A 14,078-nucleotide genomic window follows, 5' to 3' on the forward strand; every position below is an offset into this window, starting at 1 on the left:
GCCGACGGTGCCGACGGAGGGCGGCACCGCCGACGGGCTCGCGTGCAGCACGCCACGTTGGAAGCTTGACGGGTCGTCGCATCTCGCCGGAGTTCACCGGACCTCCCCGTCTGTCGTTTTGCCCGAGGAACTTCCCTGTTTACGCTCGCCCGAATTACGAGCCAAGGTGAGAACGCCGTTCGTTCGATCTCGACGAACGTCCCGACGATCGTGTATCGCGCGAACGACGACGGACGCAAGTCCCTGATGCGATCACCGTAACGTCGGCCGCATTTTTTGACACTGCATTTACGTGCAATTAATAATTGCTGTCGCTCGGCTCTTCCTGCTTCAGTGCCACTGTGTCACTCACGAATGAACTTCTCCTTTACAACTTGTTAAGACGTCCCACAAAATGTATGGAACATTAAGAGCTTCATCAAGTTTCTTTCTGACATTTGTATACAGATGAAAGTCAAGGAACTGCTGAAGACAGTGAACGTAGCATGGTCCCCGTCAGCTCAGCATCCCATCATGCTGGCTGCTGGGACAGCGGCGCAGCAGTTGGACGCCAGTTTCAGCACTTCTGCCAGTTTGGATTTGTACTCGCTGAATCTACAGCAGCCAGGATACGAGATGGAGCTTCAGGCCAGTGTGCCTAGCGATCATAGGTCAGTGACTTGCGTAAAATTAAATTTAATATCTCAGGTTGACTAATCAAGTGACATTTGTCAATCTAGATTTCACAAAATCATCTGGGAATCCTATGGGAATAATCCAGCAGGCATAATTGTCGGTGGTTGTGAGGATGGGACCATAAAGATCTATTCTGCTACAAAGTTATTGGCCAGGGAGAGTAATTGCCTGATAAACAGTCCTCACAGACATGCCGGTCCTGTCAGGGCATTGGATTTTAATCCCTTTCGAGAAGAAAATCAGCTGGCTACAGGCGCGACGGAAAGCGAGATCTTTATTTGGGATATTAATACAAACACGCCAACAACCCTTTCTCGAAGCCAGCAGTCAGAAGACGTTCAGCATATTGCATGGAACAAACAAGGTCTTTATATCAAATTATGCTCAAGGAAATTGCACGCCGAAACTAATTATTTATACAAATCTGATCTATTGATAATCAATATAATTCTTATTTTATTTTACAGCACATTTAAAAGACATTCTTGCTTCCACATTTTCCCAGTGCTGCGTTATATGGAATGTGAAAGAAAAGAAGCCGATATTTAAACTGACAGATGCAAATACAAGGGTACAACTTTTTCCATTTTGATATTGCGATAGAATACGCGGTAAAATACTTCTCTGTTTAGAAAAGATCTCAATTGGTATGTTTGAATTATATGTAGGTACGCTGGAAAATTGCCCAATGGCACCCAGATATTGGAACGCAATTGTGTTTAGCATCTGAAGATGATCAAACACCTATCATTGAATTATGGGATGTAAGAGTTCCAACATCGCCTTTAAAAACTCTACAAGGTCATCAGCGTGGCGTTCTTTCAATCGCATGGAATCCACAGGATGCTGACTTACTCTTGAGTTGTGCTAAAGATAACAGAATCTTGTGTTGGAATCCCAACTCAAATGCATTGGTACATAATGTTTCCTACTACGCATTTCAACAAATTAGTGAAATTTTAAGTATTATTTTTTAATGACAGAATGGTGAGGTGATTTGTGAGTTAGCCCAAACAGCTCAATGGAACTTTGATGTGTCTTGGTGTCCAAGAAATCCAGGATTAATTGTTGGCAGTAGTTTTGATGGTCATGCTGTTGTCTATTCTTTATTAGGTGGACAACAGCAAGAGACAGCCAACAAAATAGCGGATTCATTCCCAGGAGTGGATCCTTTCACCCAATCTACAGTACAAACAGGAACGACGGCAGTATTAACGAAAGCTCCTAAGTGGTTGAAAAGGCCATTTGGAGCATCATTTGGAGTAAGTTTTTAATTTTGCTTTATATTATATTATATTTGTTAAACAGAAAATACTCTTTTGTAATAAAATACAAATTATTTTATAAAAATAATACCGTTTTCAGTTTGGTGGTAAATTAGTGATTTTCGAAAATCAGCCTGCTGATCCGAATATAGCAAACAAGAAAGCGAGTAGAAAGGTTATTATATCACAAGTAATTATACAACCCAGTCTTATTCAACGTTCCAACAAACTAAAAGCAACGCTGGAGACTAAGCAATTCAGTGACTTTTGTACGGAAAAGATGGATAAGTCTCCAGATGAACATACCAAGAAAATCTGGAGATGTGTACGTGCTTACTTTGATGAAAATGTGACAAAGAGTATATTGGAGTTGTTGGGTTACAATACCGAGACAATGAATAATAAGCTGAATCAGTTTGTGCCTCAGGATGATATAAATAATATTGTAGAGGGTGTCTCTAATCTTAATAATGTAAGGTTTTGACTGATTTACATCGCGCTTTTGCTTATGTCGTCTACCTTTGCTATAATATATTTTGGCTGTTAAACTATTTTAGTTTTAATTGTGTTTTTTATTTGACAGGTATTAAATGGTAATGTTATGGTCAGTAGTACTGCCTTTGATCCTATTGCACAACAGCAAAGTAAACAAGTACCGGCAAATAAGCCTGCAGATAGTACTTACATCATAAATACTTCTGATGGTAATTAACACATATATTGATGACATCAATACTGTGACAAAACAAATTTATAAACGATTTACGTTTGTATTGTTTTTTGTTTATTTTTTAGATGAAGATGGTCTTATCACTCAAGCCATTCTCTTAGGAAATATTGAGGCCGCTGTATCTTTGTGTTTTGCTAGCAAAAGGTACGCCGACGCTATAATTCTTTCGATGGCTGCTGGTCCTGATCTACTAGCACGTACCCAATACAAATACTTTTTGGAGCACTCTAGTGCATTAAATTCTCTCATCAATTCATTAGTTAGTGAAAATTGGGCTGAAGTTATTAAGAACAGTGATATAAAGTGTTGGAAGGAAGCACTAGTTGGTATATTTACACATTCCACTACTCAAGAAGAGCGATCTGCCTTGTGCGGTAAGAATACAATAAACTGTTACAACAATAATTTGTTATTATCATTTACTGTCTTCATGTTTACAATATGAATTGTGTATAACAGATATGCTTGGTGATCGCTTGGTACTATGTGAAAATCCCGTTCTTAAAAAGCAAGCACAAATTTGTTACATTTGCTCTGGCAATTTGAATAAATTAATTGAAGTGTCTGATGCTGATATTCAAGAAGTGGTAGAACTGATCGTAATAATGCAAAAAGCTTTGGAACTCCATCAAGGTATCAGAGAAGTTCCGATAGAGGATAAAATTGCCACTGTGCTGTCTCAGTACGCTGAGATGCTGGCGGCAGAAGGGGATCTAGAAGCTGCCTTGAATTATCTTGGGAACAGTCAAGAGCAAAGAATTTCGATGCTGCGAGATCGTTTGTGCAAAGCTTTAAGTTACATGCAAGAACAGAGGCATGTTACAAAACCTGCAGCTCAGAATTACTATTATGAACAGCCACGAAGAGTGTCGCAAGGTCTGCTGCAGCAGCCATTACAGCAAACAGCACCTTCAGTCCAGAATTGGAACACGACTCCACTAAAGCAAACTTATGGAGCTCCTACAAATCAGTTAACTCAGCCGTCTCAGCCATCTCAGCCGTATGGAATGCCCCCTCCTCCCCTTCCTCAAGCGCAATCTACAATTTACGATCAATATTCTACATCACACCCGTACAATCAAATCCCAGCTCAGCCTCTTCCTCCGCCTCCACCGACATCCAGTTCTAACTTGAGTGGCTCAAGACCATCCAGCGTTGGACCGCAATCGAGAACGAAATATTTGATAGATCCTTCTGTGCAATCCACTCCGTCATATGGTCAGAGCAATTTTCCATCGTCAAATCCATCGTACAATTCTCAGCAAGTCCCACCTGTTCCTGGTTACCCTCAGCAAAATTCGTATCAACCTCAGGTTCCTGTGCCGGGTAACGTCTATCCCAATCAACCGCCAAGTTTTATGAATACTCCTAAAGAACCGGAACCGTACAAGCCGCTTCAGCCGAACATAATGTCGCCGTTGCAAAATGTGCCACAGACCCAAATGTACGATCCTATTAGATCGCAGCCTACTTCACAAACGCAAACATACGGGAGTGAAAATGCGTATCAAATGCCGCCGCAATCGTCTGGATGGAACGATCCGCCCATTGCGAAAAGTTCCAGACCACAGGTAAATTATAATCTTGAGTTTACAACGTTTAGTTCCTATTAATAGCCCCTATTCGTGTTATTTCCTTGTCTTTCGATCGAATAAATCTCTTACGTTTAGATACTGATATATGTATATATTCGTTATAAAATCATATAGCCAGTACTAGCACTATACAACGAAATGTCTGCGGAACATTCTGGTACTAAGAAGTGGAAGGCAAAACATTCAAAGGGTGTAGACGTTAAGGTAGTCGGTTTCATATGTCGAGAATGCTATATCTACAATGTTTCGTGTAATTGTATAATATATTATCATTAGTGTTTACCTCTGCATTCCCATACTTAATAGAATTAATCTAACTGATTATGATGTAATCTTTTATTTGTGTGATATGAACTAATAAGCGTGTTATACGAAAGAAAAGATCAAACTGCTTTACATTTTGAAACTTGTATCACGCAGATTATTATTATTTATTTATATCTTACACGACATAAATTTTATAAACGTAAAGAACTTTTCATACATTTGATTGATGTTATCACTTTAAATATCAAAGTGAATTTGTGGAGCTTTATTGTCTGGAAGCTTTTATTTATTTCCATAGTGCCATAAATGCGTCATCAATCACCACTGCAAAGTGGCTGAAAAGTTTATAGTAAGAATGCATTACTAAAAATGAATTATTCATATTTTTCCAGCCGAAGACAGATTATCAACCACAAAATCCAATAATGCATCCATTGCAAACTAATCAACCAGAATCGAGTGTAAGCTTTACATATAATTTCTGTATACGCATTTGTATGGATGCATTTATGATTTATACTTTGACATATTTTTTTTAGCCATTACCTCAAGACAATTTCTATCAAGAACCTCCCCTTTATAATTCGCAATTCAGGCAAGGTGTGTCGAATACGGTACCATTTAACAAACCAATTGAACCGTTACAACCTGCAATGCCTGCGAGGGTGGCGGAACCTGAGAAACCTAAAGCACCTATACCCGAGCAACATATTCATTTAAAAACAATATTAGATGAATTAAAAAATCAATGCTATGAAACTGCGAAGAATCCGGTAAATACTTGATTTTAAAAATATTATATATGTAACAATATTTACATAATACATTATTTTATATATATAATTTTTTTTTTACTGTTTAAGACATTTGTATTCGTATTTTCTTTCTAGCAAATCAAAAGGAAGATAGAAGATGTGTCAAAGAAATTGGAAATGTTATACGATTGCCTTAGAGAGAATAAGGTAAGTCAGTTGTAACGTTATTGTACATTGTGTGCATCTGAAACAAATTATCTTTTTTCAGTTATCTCAGAATACCTTGCAAGGCTTACATCAGATATCACAGATGATTCAAAATGGCAATTATACAGGCGGATTAGACTTACATACGCAATTAGTGTCAGGACCAGATTTTAGTCAAATAGCTTCCTTTATGCCTGGAATTAAAGTATTACTTCTAAGTGCCCTTCAATTGAGCGTTTACATTAGATAGAATGCCCAAAAATCTAAATTGTTCATATATTCATTATGAATTTTTATAATTCTAAACAGCCTTAACAAGAGAATTATTTGTTATATTAACTTTGTATAATAATCTCGATAGTGAGTAATTAATAATGTAGCATATAATTATACCCATAATCAATTACACATTATTTGTTAATCAAATTTCATAAACCCTGCTTTGAAAATTATATTTTATCAATTATCAATTATAAGAGTAATTTTACATTATTTTTTTAGTTATTAATCTTATTATTAAAGATATATATTTGTAAGAAATTAAGATATTTACAGAAGACGTCCATATAAAAAGATTTAAAGGCAAAATGTTAAGACTTTTGGATACTCGCCGCTTCTATTTTTGTTTGATGACAACAGAAATGACGAGTACCCGGGAGCCTTAAGAAAAATCTTGTTTTAATCATATGTATATATAATTATAATATTAAAATCTATTATATGAGAAAATTGAATATTTGTTTTTTTATAAATCTTGAAAATTGTGGTCTTTGTGTTCAATATATATATTTAACATGTAAAATGGGATTTTGCAATAAATAAAAATAAACGTTCTTTAATTGTACAAACTTGTATATTATACTTTATAAAATCTGTATAAATAATTTATAAAGTATCACGTGATTATATTGAGTTAAATCAAATCTCAGGAACAAACTATGTTACGGGCGTTGGAAACTGTTTCAAAAAGTTTGATGTAAAAATATTGTTGTGTATAGTAAGACTCAAAATTTATTGGATGATTAAGCTATGTAGAATGGCGCCTTGCTCGTTAATGATAAATTTTTGTAACAATTCATCTAAAGGGTCGATACCATCCCGTGCGGCTTGTCGACGCATGGCTTGTTTTAATTCCTCGCGTACTCCTTTATCTGCACCGCGGGTTGTAATGCGGCGATCTAGAATAATTCTCATATACTACGTTTACGCGAGCGTTACTTTCGTAGTAACTTACGATAATTCCTTCGCGTAAACGGGATTTTGTAGTAACTTGTGATAATTTACTCCGCGTAAACGTGTGATATATCGTAAGTTACTACAGAAGTAACGCTTGCGTAAACGTAGTAATATACTCTTTTATTTCTATAGGTAAAGTATTATATTAAAGAAAGTTATATGTACTTTGAATAATCCCTGTTCCTGATGTTATGTCCAGCGATACCCCTCCGCCATGTTCAGTCCATAAATACGTTAATTCTTCCAAAATATCTACACATATTATATACCCTTGGAACAATGGATAAGAAAAATTTCCACGATTGAGAATTCGTTCTGTCACTGTAGTTAAAGTACTAGCTTCTTGTGGCCAATCTATCTGCATAAGGACCAATGCATGTCCAATAGCCAAGTCTCCAATATTTCCGGGCAAAGAAAAATTTTCCTGAAGCCAAATCAATCATATATTTACCAATATTATAGGATATTATGACCAAAAAAAAAAGAATGATTACCTTTATAGCTAAAAGAAGCAATCTGCAACAATATTGTAGAATAGGGAAACGGGCGAGAGTCAAATAATGTAAATGTCTCATGCTTGGAACTGTCAGATTGTGAGATACTTTGCCTGATGCAGTGGGTAACGAGTTTACAACCAGAATAATATAATCCAACATACTCTAGAAGAAAGATTATTTAATAGCTTCGGAAAAGAAAGATTGAAAATACTAGGGGACACCCTATATAATTGATTAAGGTTCAATGAAAATATAATCACAGCGCACCTTATAATCTTTCAAGAAGAAACATGTACTGGCTGAACGAAGATTAGAGGCTAAATTACCCCCTTCTGTTAATCTGGCCAATACTTCATGATGTAAACCTTTATACACTGCTAAATCCGTTAAGAAAAGATTCAGCCAATTATCTAGCCGTAATTGTTGATTCAATTTGGTTATCTCTCTTTGAAGATAGTCACTACTGTGTAACAAGTCCCATAATTTTACTGCCACTGCTAGGCCACTGCCATTGTAATCGCTGTCACTGGTTATTATTACGCCAGCATTATCATCTCGCTTTCGCTTTTTCAATTTGGATTCTGGTTCATGAAATTTAAGATATATAAGTATAAAATTTAATTATCCAAATAATCATAAACATAATATTTTACCTGCCGAGGAATATACTCCTTCCCCAAACGCTTCTACAAGACAATACGTTGTCTCTTCATTAGAAATAAGACCGTTATGCTCGTTCAGTATTCTTAATAATACTACAATTGTACACATCAATAATTGCCTGACAATAGGCTCGTCGCACAGACCAGTGCTATGTGCAATCGCATACTGTTGCAGTCTATCGCTGTATGTTTCGCGATTCCAAGGCATAGCAAATAAACTGCTCAATTCCCATCCTAATTTCTTGCCTATTAGCTCCACGATTTGGAAAAGTCTGTCCCATGGATTTTGAATTTGCGTGTCTTGTGGTTGCTGTATGTACGCTAAATAAAATTCTACAGCCTTACATAACAATCGTAAACTGAGACGAGCATTCAATTCTACTACAGCACCACCAAGCAGTGGCAATGCGTCGCATGCCAATAATCTTCTGAAACCATTCACAGCTCGGCCTGGATGACTGTGTTTCTCCGCAGTTAACAGAGTTTCCACCAAACGTGGCTAAAACAATAACGCAAATAAGTATCGCCTAAAAATCAAAGTATCCTCTCATTCATAATTCAAGATACATACTCCATGAGTCGCTATGGTTTGAGGAAACTTGCGCAGTAGTAATAGCAATAATTTGCAATGTTCCATCGTGTCTTCGCTATGATCCGCTGTCATTACGAGCAGCCTATGTTGTAGATCCTGCGGGATATGTTGAAACATCTGGCACAAAAATTCAGCCTCGCTGTCGCACTGTTCTAAGCGAAGACACGTCGTTATCGTTTCTATCTCTTTCCATATATCGCGATCGTCCGGAAAATTTTGGAATCTGTGCTTACGTTTAAGAAAAGATTAAAAGAAAGTCTTATATGTACATAAATTTCAATAGTGATCGATACTCACATCTCGCTGAAGCATTTCGCTGCCTCTTTCACATTTTTTGACAATTTCTCGATACGATATGCCTCAAACTGAAAGCAGAAAAGATTGAAATCAGTACCTATATGATCATTACAGAGACAAACCTTGATTCAAATCCAGTTATTGAAAATTATGACAATACTCTTCGGAAATTACTTCGTATAAAAAAAAGTAAAGGAAAAAAATATAAAGTAAACATATAAAATAAAGAAGCAAAGATCAAGTATATGTACAATGACGAGCCGGTACTAACCTGAACTTTCGCGCTATGCGGAAATAATGATTTTGCGGTAATTAGCCAAGATTTAGCGGCATAAATATCGCTCGGTAGTGCCTGCTTAGCTCTCATTATTAAATAATCTTCTTTGGATAACTGATTGTCCGTACTGGACGATACTGATTTTTCCAACATAATGCAATATGTATTGTATCTTTGACGTGCAATGTGCATACAGCTGGCATATCACACAGCTGTGTTTTTTCGCGTTCTCTGTTATTCTCTGCGTGCTGTGAGTGCGTGTCACTGCGTCAACGATGGCAGTAATGATTTATCAGCGAACGCTTGATTACGAAATGCCGAGCGAGCGTACCTACTGTTGTTAATTCTTAAATCTCCTTTAAAAAAAATACATGTTTAGTGTCCTTATTAAAGATTGTTTGTCATTTTATCGATACTGACAAGGATTGAAGATTAGTTATGTTCGAAATTGTTAACTCTACAGCTAAATTACGTGCGTAACTTGTGAAAACATATTCTCGGTGCACGATAACGCTACCTCGGCAGGCACACGTTATATTCCCAGGAAGATTTCCGTAGTCGGAAAAGCAGTATTCTGGGATATCGCCATTGCGTAACACGGCCAAGAAATCATTACATTCTTTTCTCTACAGAAATAAAATAACAGAAAAAAATGATCGTTTATTAATCGCCATCTATAAGAATATATCCTGTAAAATAATGTTTCTATATTAATATCATCCCTTATAGAAGTTTAATAGTGCGATTATTTGGCTAGTGATTATAATTACTTATTTTCAGCATTAAAAGCATTAAAAACAGTTCTTTTAATACTGAAAATAAGTAATTAATCACTAGCCAAATAATTACAGTAATTATATCTTTTATATATGTCACACTGTATAGTTAACAAATAAATATAACTAAAATCTAATCTAATCTAGTTTAAAACTATTTTTTATTTTTGTAGGATTATTTGCAAAAATATATACAGTTTAAAGAAATTAATCAATTTACCAAAATCAATCATCAATTTATATTAATTCACATTGATTATCTATGAAAAAGATTCGTGTAAACATAATTTATATTATAGGTGTAATCTTGAAATTTACCGCACAACTCTGCGATAAAGTGTCAATTACCGGAGTGTCATTACTCGCCAGGCGATCCGCGTCAATCTGACGGCTCAGAGACCAACGACAATTTTTCTTGAGATTTTCCAGTCGGGATCGGCGCGACCGGCAACAAAGGCGTAATTTTGCAAATCCTCTGAGCGATATGGAACGTCCGCGCTGGCGCGCGCGCGGACGGGAGCCCCCGAGTAGTTCCATTTATAAAGATATAACAGCGGCCAAATCCGCTTACTCCGCGATTCCGCTATGAACCACCCACGGTGGGCGAAAAGCTCCCTTAAGTGGTTATGGCGCTTTGGCTTTGTATCCGACGGCTTTCCGACGGCTCGGCTTAAGTACCGGAAATAAAGCCCCATCGGCCGCGGCCCGGCGCTCGATTTATGCGCGAGAATGGAGAACCGAGATCGAGCTCTCCTCCTCGCGCTGGGAGTCTGCGAGGGCCACGGTGATCCATCATATCGATCGTCCATCGAGGCCGGCCCCTGACGATGTTTCGCATGGTCGCGCGCTACTCCTTGGCGTAGAATTTTTAGAACGGGACGGCCCTTCGAACGAAACGCAAAACTTTTCGGGCGACTCTTACTTTACAGTTTGCACTGATTGCGAGAAAGAAAATAGTTCTGGCTATTAACTGTAATGTAACAATTCCGAAATATTATTTTTAAGTAGCCCCACAAATAGTTTTATAAAATCATAAGAGAATGAAAGTAGTACTGAGAACTATCAAGATATCACGGCAATAAATGTAACGTGACTTAATGTTTGAGTTTGTATTATAATTATGGTAAGAAATTATTAATAGAATTATGTTGATGTAGCTTGTTAGCATTCTATTAATTATATAGATAAACTATTAAATGAAATAATAACATAACGTAAAGTTATATAGACTCAATATAATAGATGCATGCCGATGTATCTGCAAGATATATATAACCGCGCGTATTATCATTCTTTTAAATATGATCGTAGAATTTTTTCACGTAAATCGAAATTGTAGTCAATCATATGAAGAAAAAAAATTTGTTTAATTATTTGAATACATTTACTTAATGACGAGAACAATAATGAGAAAAAATTCAATGGTTCGAATATGTTGATTTAATAATGAAAAGAAAAAGAAATATGAGCAGTTTTGTAAAATAATTTCGCAATTGCACCCTTCCTCTTAATCATCAGCGATTAAAACTTATAACAAACGATATTATCCCAGTAATAAACAAACTGCCTGCAATATATGACTACAGGCTGATAGCAGATATTTGTTCAGATATCGCAACGGATCCGGTATCATCTCTGTCTGCATTAAACTCGTGCTTTGTGCTGGAAGAATGTGCCCGTCATAATCTGACAGCAGATTGTCGGCAAAAATTCAACAGAATTTTTCATTTCATAAACATTATTCCTACATAGCCCGGCCCAAATATGTCAAGAATAGACTTTGAAAATATCTGCCGCAAATGTTGCCGATAGAATGCCAGCAGAAATATAACAACTCAAATTTTGCTAAAAGAATGTAATGGCAGTTTGATCGTAGAAAGTGAACAAAATCTACCATTAAAAATTTTAATGCTGTATTTTATTTAAATGTTTAACGAATGAACAGATTTTGCTCGGTTTTTGCCAACAATCTGCTGTCAGATTACATCGGGAGGCTCTATCGGCAAAACACGAGTTTAATGCGGACACAGGATACCGGATACCGGAACCGTTGCGATATCAGAACAAATATCTGCTATCATCCTGTAGTCATATATTGCAAAAATTAAAAAATACAGTTTTTGTAAAAAAAAAAATGGTAGTCAACGTTACCAGTTCAGCCAGCCCTGGTGCTGCAAGCACCTAAACCTAAACCATTACCTGACTTTTTAAATTATTACGTGATCGAGTATATTAGTTAGTATGTTAACCGTCGGGTAAAACCACCGACTTACTATTAAAATTGAGATCCTGGAAAGCTGAATTTACGTCGGGTAAAACCACCGACTTACCATTATTACTACTATAATAATATTAATTGAACACAATAATGGTGAATATAACTAGTGGAAATGGAACAAGGAAACTGCTTTTTCACTCGATTTTTGTATGTATAGAGTATAGTATTGCAATTGAGGATGATCGAGATTACAATACAATTATGATCAATACACAATATGGTCGGACCGACACAGAATTGTTACCAATATCTATGTCCAATTGTGATCGATACGTAATCGATTCAACAACGGTTGTCCTCAATGCTATGTTTGATTTCTTTTGAATATTATCACCGGATTTTATTTGTTTCACATAATGCATATTAATGCAGTAAAAACCGAATGAAGAAACAATTTCCTAATTATATAATGATGAATTATATGATTTTATTAGTCTTATAAGATACAGGTAAAGGTAAAGGTAAAGATGACACTTTTCTGACTAGTATCAGATTACCAGATCCTTAGAAACAATATTCACAGTCCGAGCGTATACTCAAGACCGTCCGAATGTCTGGACAGTCTTAAGACTACCATCCCCAGCAAGTAAAATGACCATACAACATTTCGAGTGTATGACGAGAACGATCTTGAGTACAAGATCGGATCATGAGTTCTGCCTTATAGGATCCAAAGTATCCATCTATGCCTCATCCTTATATAAGAATCATTACAAAACAACTGCTATCGAGAATTAAGGAAACTTTTTGTAAATTTTATTTTTCCGAAATGGAGCTAATAGTAAAATTAAACTAAATAATAAAACTTAGTTAATATTAAAGATATAAAGTTATCCAATTATTTGCAAGATTTTCGACTAAAATATTAGAAATTCTAATATAAATGTATAACATAAATTTTGCAAACAACTTAAATAATCGCAAAGATACAAGGTGAAAGGCACCAAGCGGCCGATAATTAAACTAAAGTGTGTGACTCTTCATAAGTTTGTATAACAATCTGATATCGCAACAGAGCAACAGATCTGGTATATTATAATGAATATAATGATATAATCTGTGTCCACATTAAGTTTTTTACACAGGTACAAGTTTTTGCGAGGCAATAGCGATAGCGATAGCGACAAAATTTTCAACCTATCGGAAGCCATGCATCAATGGCGTAGCTTTGTCGGCAATTTTATCGCTACCCAGGTAGCACATACACGTTTCAGAAATGTTTTATAAGCGTTTTTTCGAAACGTTTTATAACCGATTTCTAGAAACGTTTCTCATGAGTAAATATGTCCATTCGAAAAACGTTCAATGGAACGTTTCTTTTCCAATAAAATTTATTGGAAAATATATAGTTTAAATATAGTTAAATATATAGTTTAAAAACCTCTTATTATAAAAACGTTTTGTTTTAATAATAAAGACTTTTTCTCCCGACTGCTCCCTCACAACCTTCGGTTGGCGAAGACGAGGGAGTATGCGTTTCACCGGGCCGAACCTTTGTTACCTTAGTTCTCGATAACTACAACATACTTTGATATGTGCTTCCGTATATAAGTTTCTTATTGATCAAGCAAGGTTTATAGCGTATAATTATCATTAATCGTTGTGTTAAATAAAAAGAAAAAGCGAAAAAACAATATATTACATTTATATGTTCTCTTTATTGGCTATCGACTAAGTTACAAAGGAAATTGATTAACCAATGACATGCATCCGCATGGGGAATTTTAGTGATTTCTAGTTGCCTCTATGTTGGGCTCCGGCAGAACGTACAGCTTTTGTATTCATCGCTGCACGCTTATTGGATATCGCGCGTCATGTACGACGTTATCGCGCGCGCTAGCTGCTCTATTGGTCACCTGTCCATATTTGGCCGATAGTTAGGGCATAGTATAACTAGTCACATAGTATACTGTCACTTAACCCTTTTTTGTAGTTTGCGCATCGCCATTTTCGATGGTGCCACCAATCA

The 14,078-nt window shown here is 36.2% G+C and overlaps 2 protein-coding genes across 4 annotated transcripts; one reads left to right on the forward strand and one right to left on the reverse strand.

Annotated features, from left to right (window-relative positions):
- The first annotated feature begins 32 nt into the window (after positions 1 to 32).
- On the forward strand, positions 33 to 6,223 carry LOC112455548 (protein transport protein Sec31A). Of its 2 annotated transcripts, XM_025017547.1 has the most exons (15): positions 33 to 166; positions 448 to 650; positions 720 to 1,039; positions 1,143 to 1,246; positions 1,344 to 1,589; positions 1,659 to 1,937; positions 2,041 to 2,412; positions 2,524 to 2,644; positions 2,736 to 3,044; positions 3,130 to 4,241; positions 4,380 to 4,469; positions 4,925 to 4,993; positions 5,072 to 5,305; positions 5,423 to 5,494; positions 5,556 to 6,223. In XM_025017547.1, the coding sequence occupies exons 2-15, from the start codon at positions 448 to 450 to the stop codon at positions 5,742 to 5,744; spliced, it is 3,720 nt and encodes a 1,239-aa protein (XP_024873315.1). In that variant the 5' UTR covers positions 33 to 166; the 3' UTR covers positions 5,745 to 6,223. The 2 variants fall into 2 exon arrangements, with proteins under 2 accessions (XP_024873315.1, XP_024873316.1); XM_025017548.1 differs by lacking the exon at positions 4,380 to 4,469 and having other exon boundaries at positions 34 to 166.
- A 108-nt stretch (positions 6,224 to 6,331) lies between these two features.
- Positions 6,332 to 9,343, reverse strand: LOC112455549 (integrator complex subunit 10). 2 transcript variants are annotated; one of them, XM_025017550.1, is made up of 8 exons: positions 9,050 to 9,343; positions 8,779 to 8,846; positions 8,461 to 8,704; positions 7,881 to 8,388; positions 7,495 to 7,808; positions 7,225 to 7,389; positions 6,896 to 7,154; positions 6,332 to 6,645 (listed from the first exon to the last, which is right to left on the reverse strand). In XM_025017550.1, the coding sequence occupies exons 1-8, from the start codon at positions 9,245 to 9,247 to the stop codon at positions 6,506 to 6,508; spliced, it is 1,896 nt and encodes a 631-aa protein (XP_024873318.1). In that variant the 5' UTR covers positions 9,248 to 9,343; the 3' UTR covers positions 6,332 to 6,505. The 2 variants fall into 2 exon arrangements, with proteins under 2 accessions (XP_024873318.1, XP_024873317.1); XM_025017549.1 differs by having other exon boundaries at positions 6,332 to 6,672.
- Between the last annotated feature and the right edge of the window lie 4,735 nt (positions 9,344 to 14,078).

Source organism: Temnothorax curvispinosus, unplaced genomic scaffold, assembly GCF_003070985.1.
Source record: "Temnothorax curvispinosus isolate PA1 unplaced genomic scaffold, ASM307098v1 QBEX01006175.1, whole genome shotgun sequence".
NCBI classification, from domain to species: domain Eukaryota; kingdom Metazoa; phylum Arthropoda; class Insecta; order Hymenoptera; family Formicidae; genus Temnothorax; species Temnothorax curvispinosus.

Bases quoted from the DNA above. Each gene is read 5' to 3' on its own strand.
- LOC112455548 (XM_025017547.1), top strand. From the start codon at position 448: ATGAAAGTCAAGGAACTGCTGAAGACAGTGAACGTAGCATGGTCCCCG. The intron at 1,938-2,040 runs GTAAGTTTTTAA...TACCGTTTTCAG, and splicing joins CATTTGGAGCATCATTTGGA to TTTGGTGGTAAATTAGTGAT. The intron at 5,306-5,422 runs GTAAATACTTGA...TTTTCTTTCTAG, and splicing joins ATGAAACTGCGAAGAATCCG to CAAATCAAAAGGAAGATAGA.
- LOC112455549 (XM_025017549.1), bottom strand. From the start codon at position 9,247: ATGCACATTGCACGTCAAAGATACAATACATATTGCATTATGTTGGAA. The intron at 8,705-8,778 runs GTGAGTATCGAT...ACGTAAGCACAG, and splicing joins GCGAAATGCTTCAGCGAGAT to ATTCCAAAATTTTCCGGACG. The intron at 7,390-7,494 runs GTGCGCTGTGAT...TCTTTCTTCTAG, and splicing joins TCTTCTTGAAAGATTATAAG to AGTATGTTGGATTATATTAT.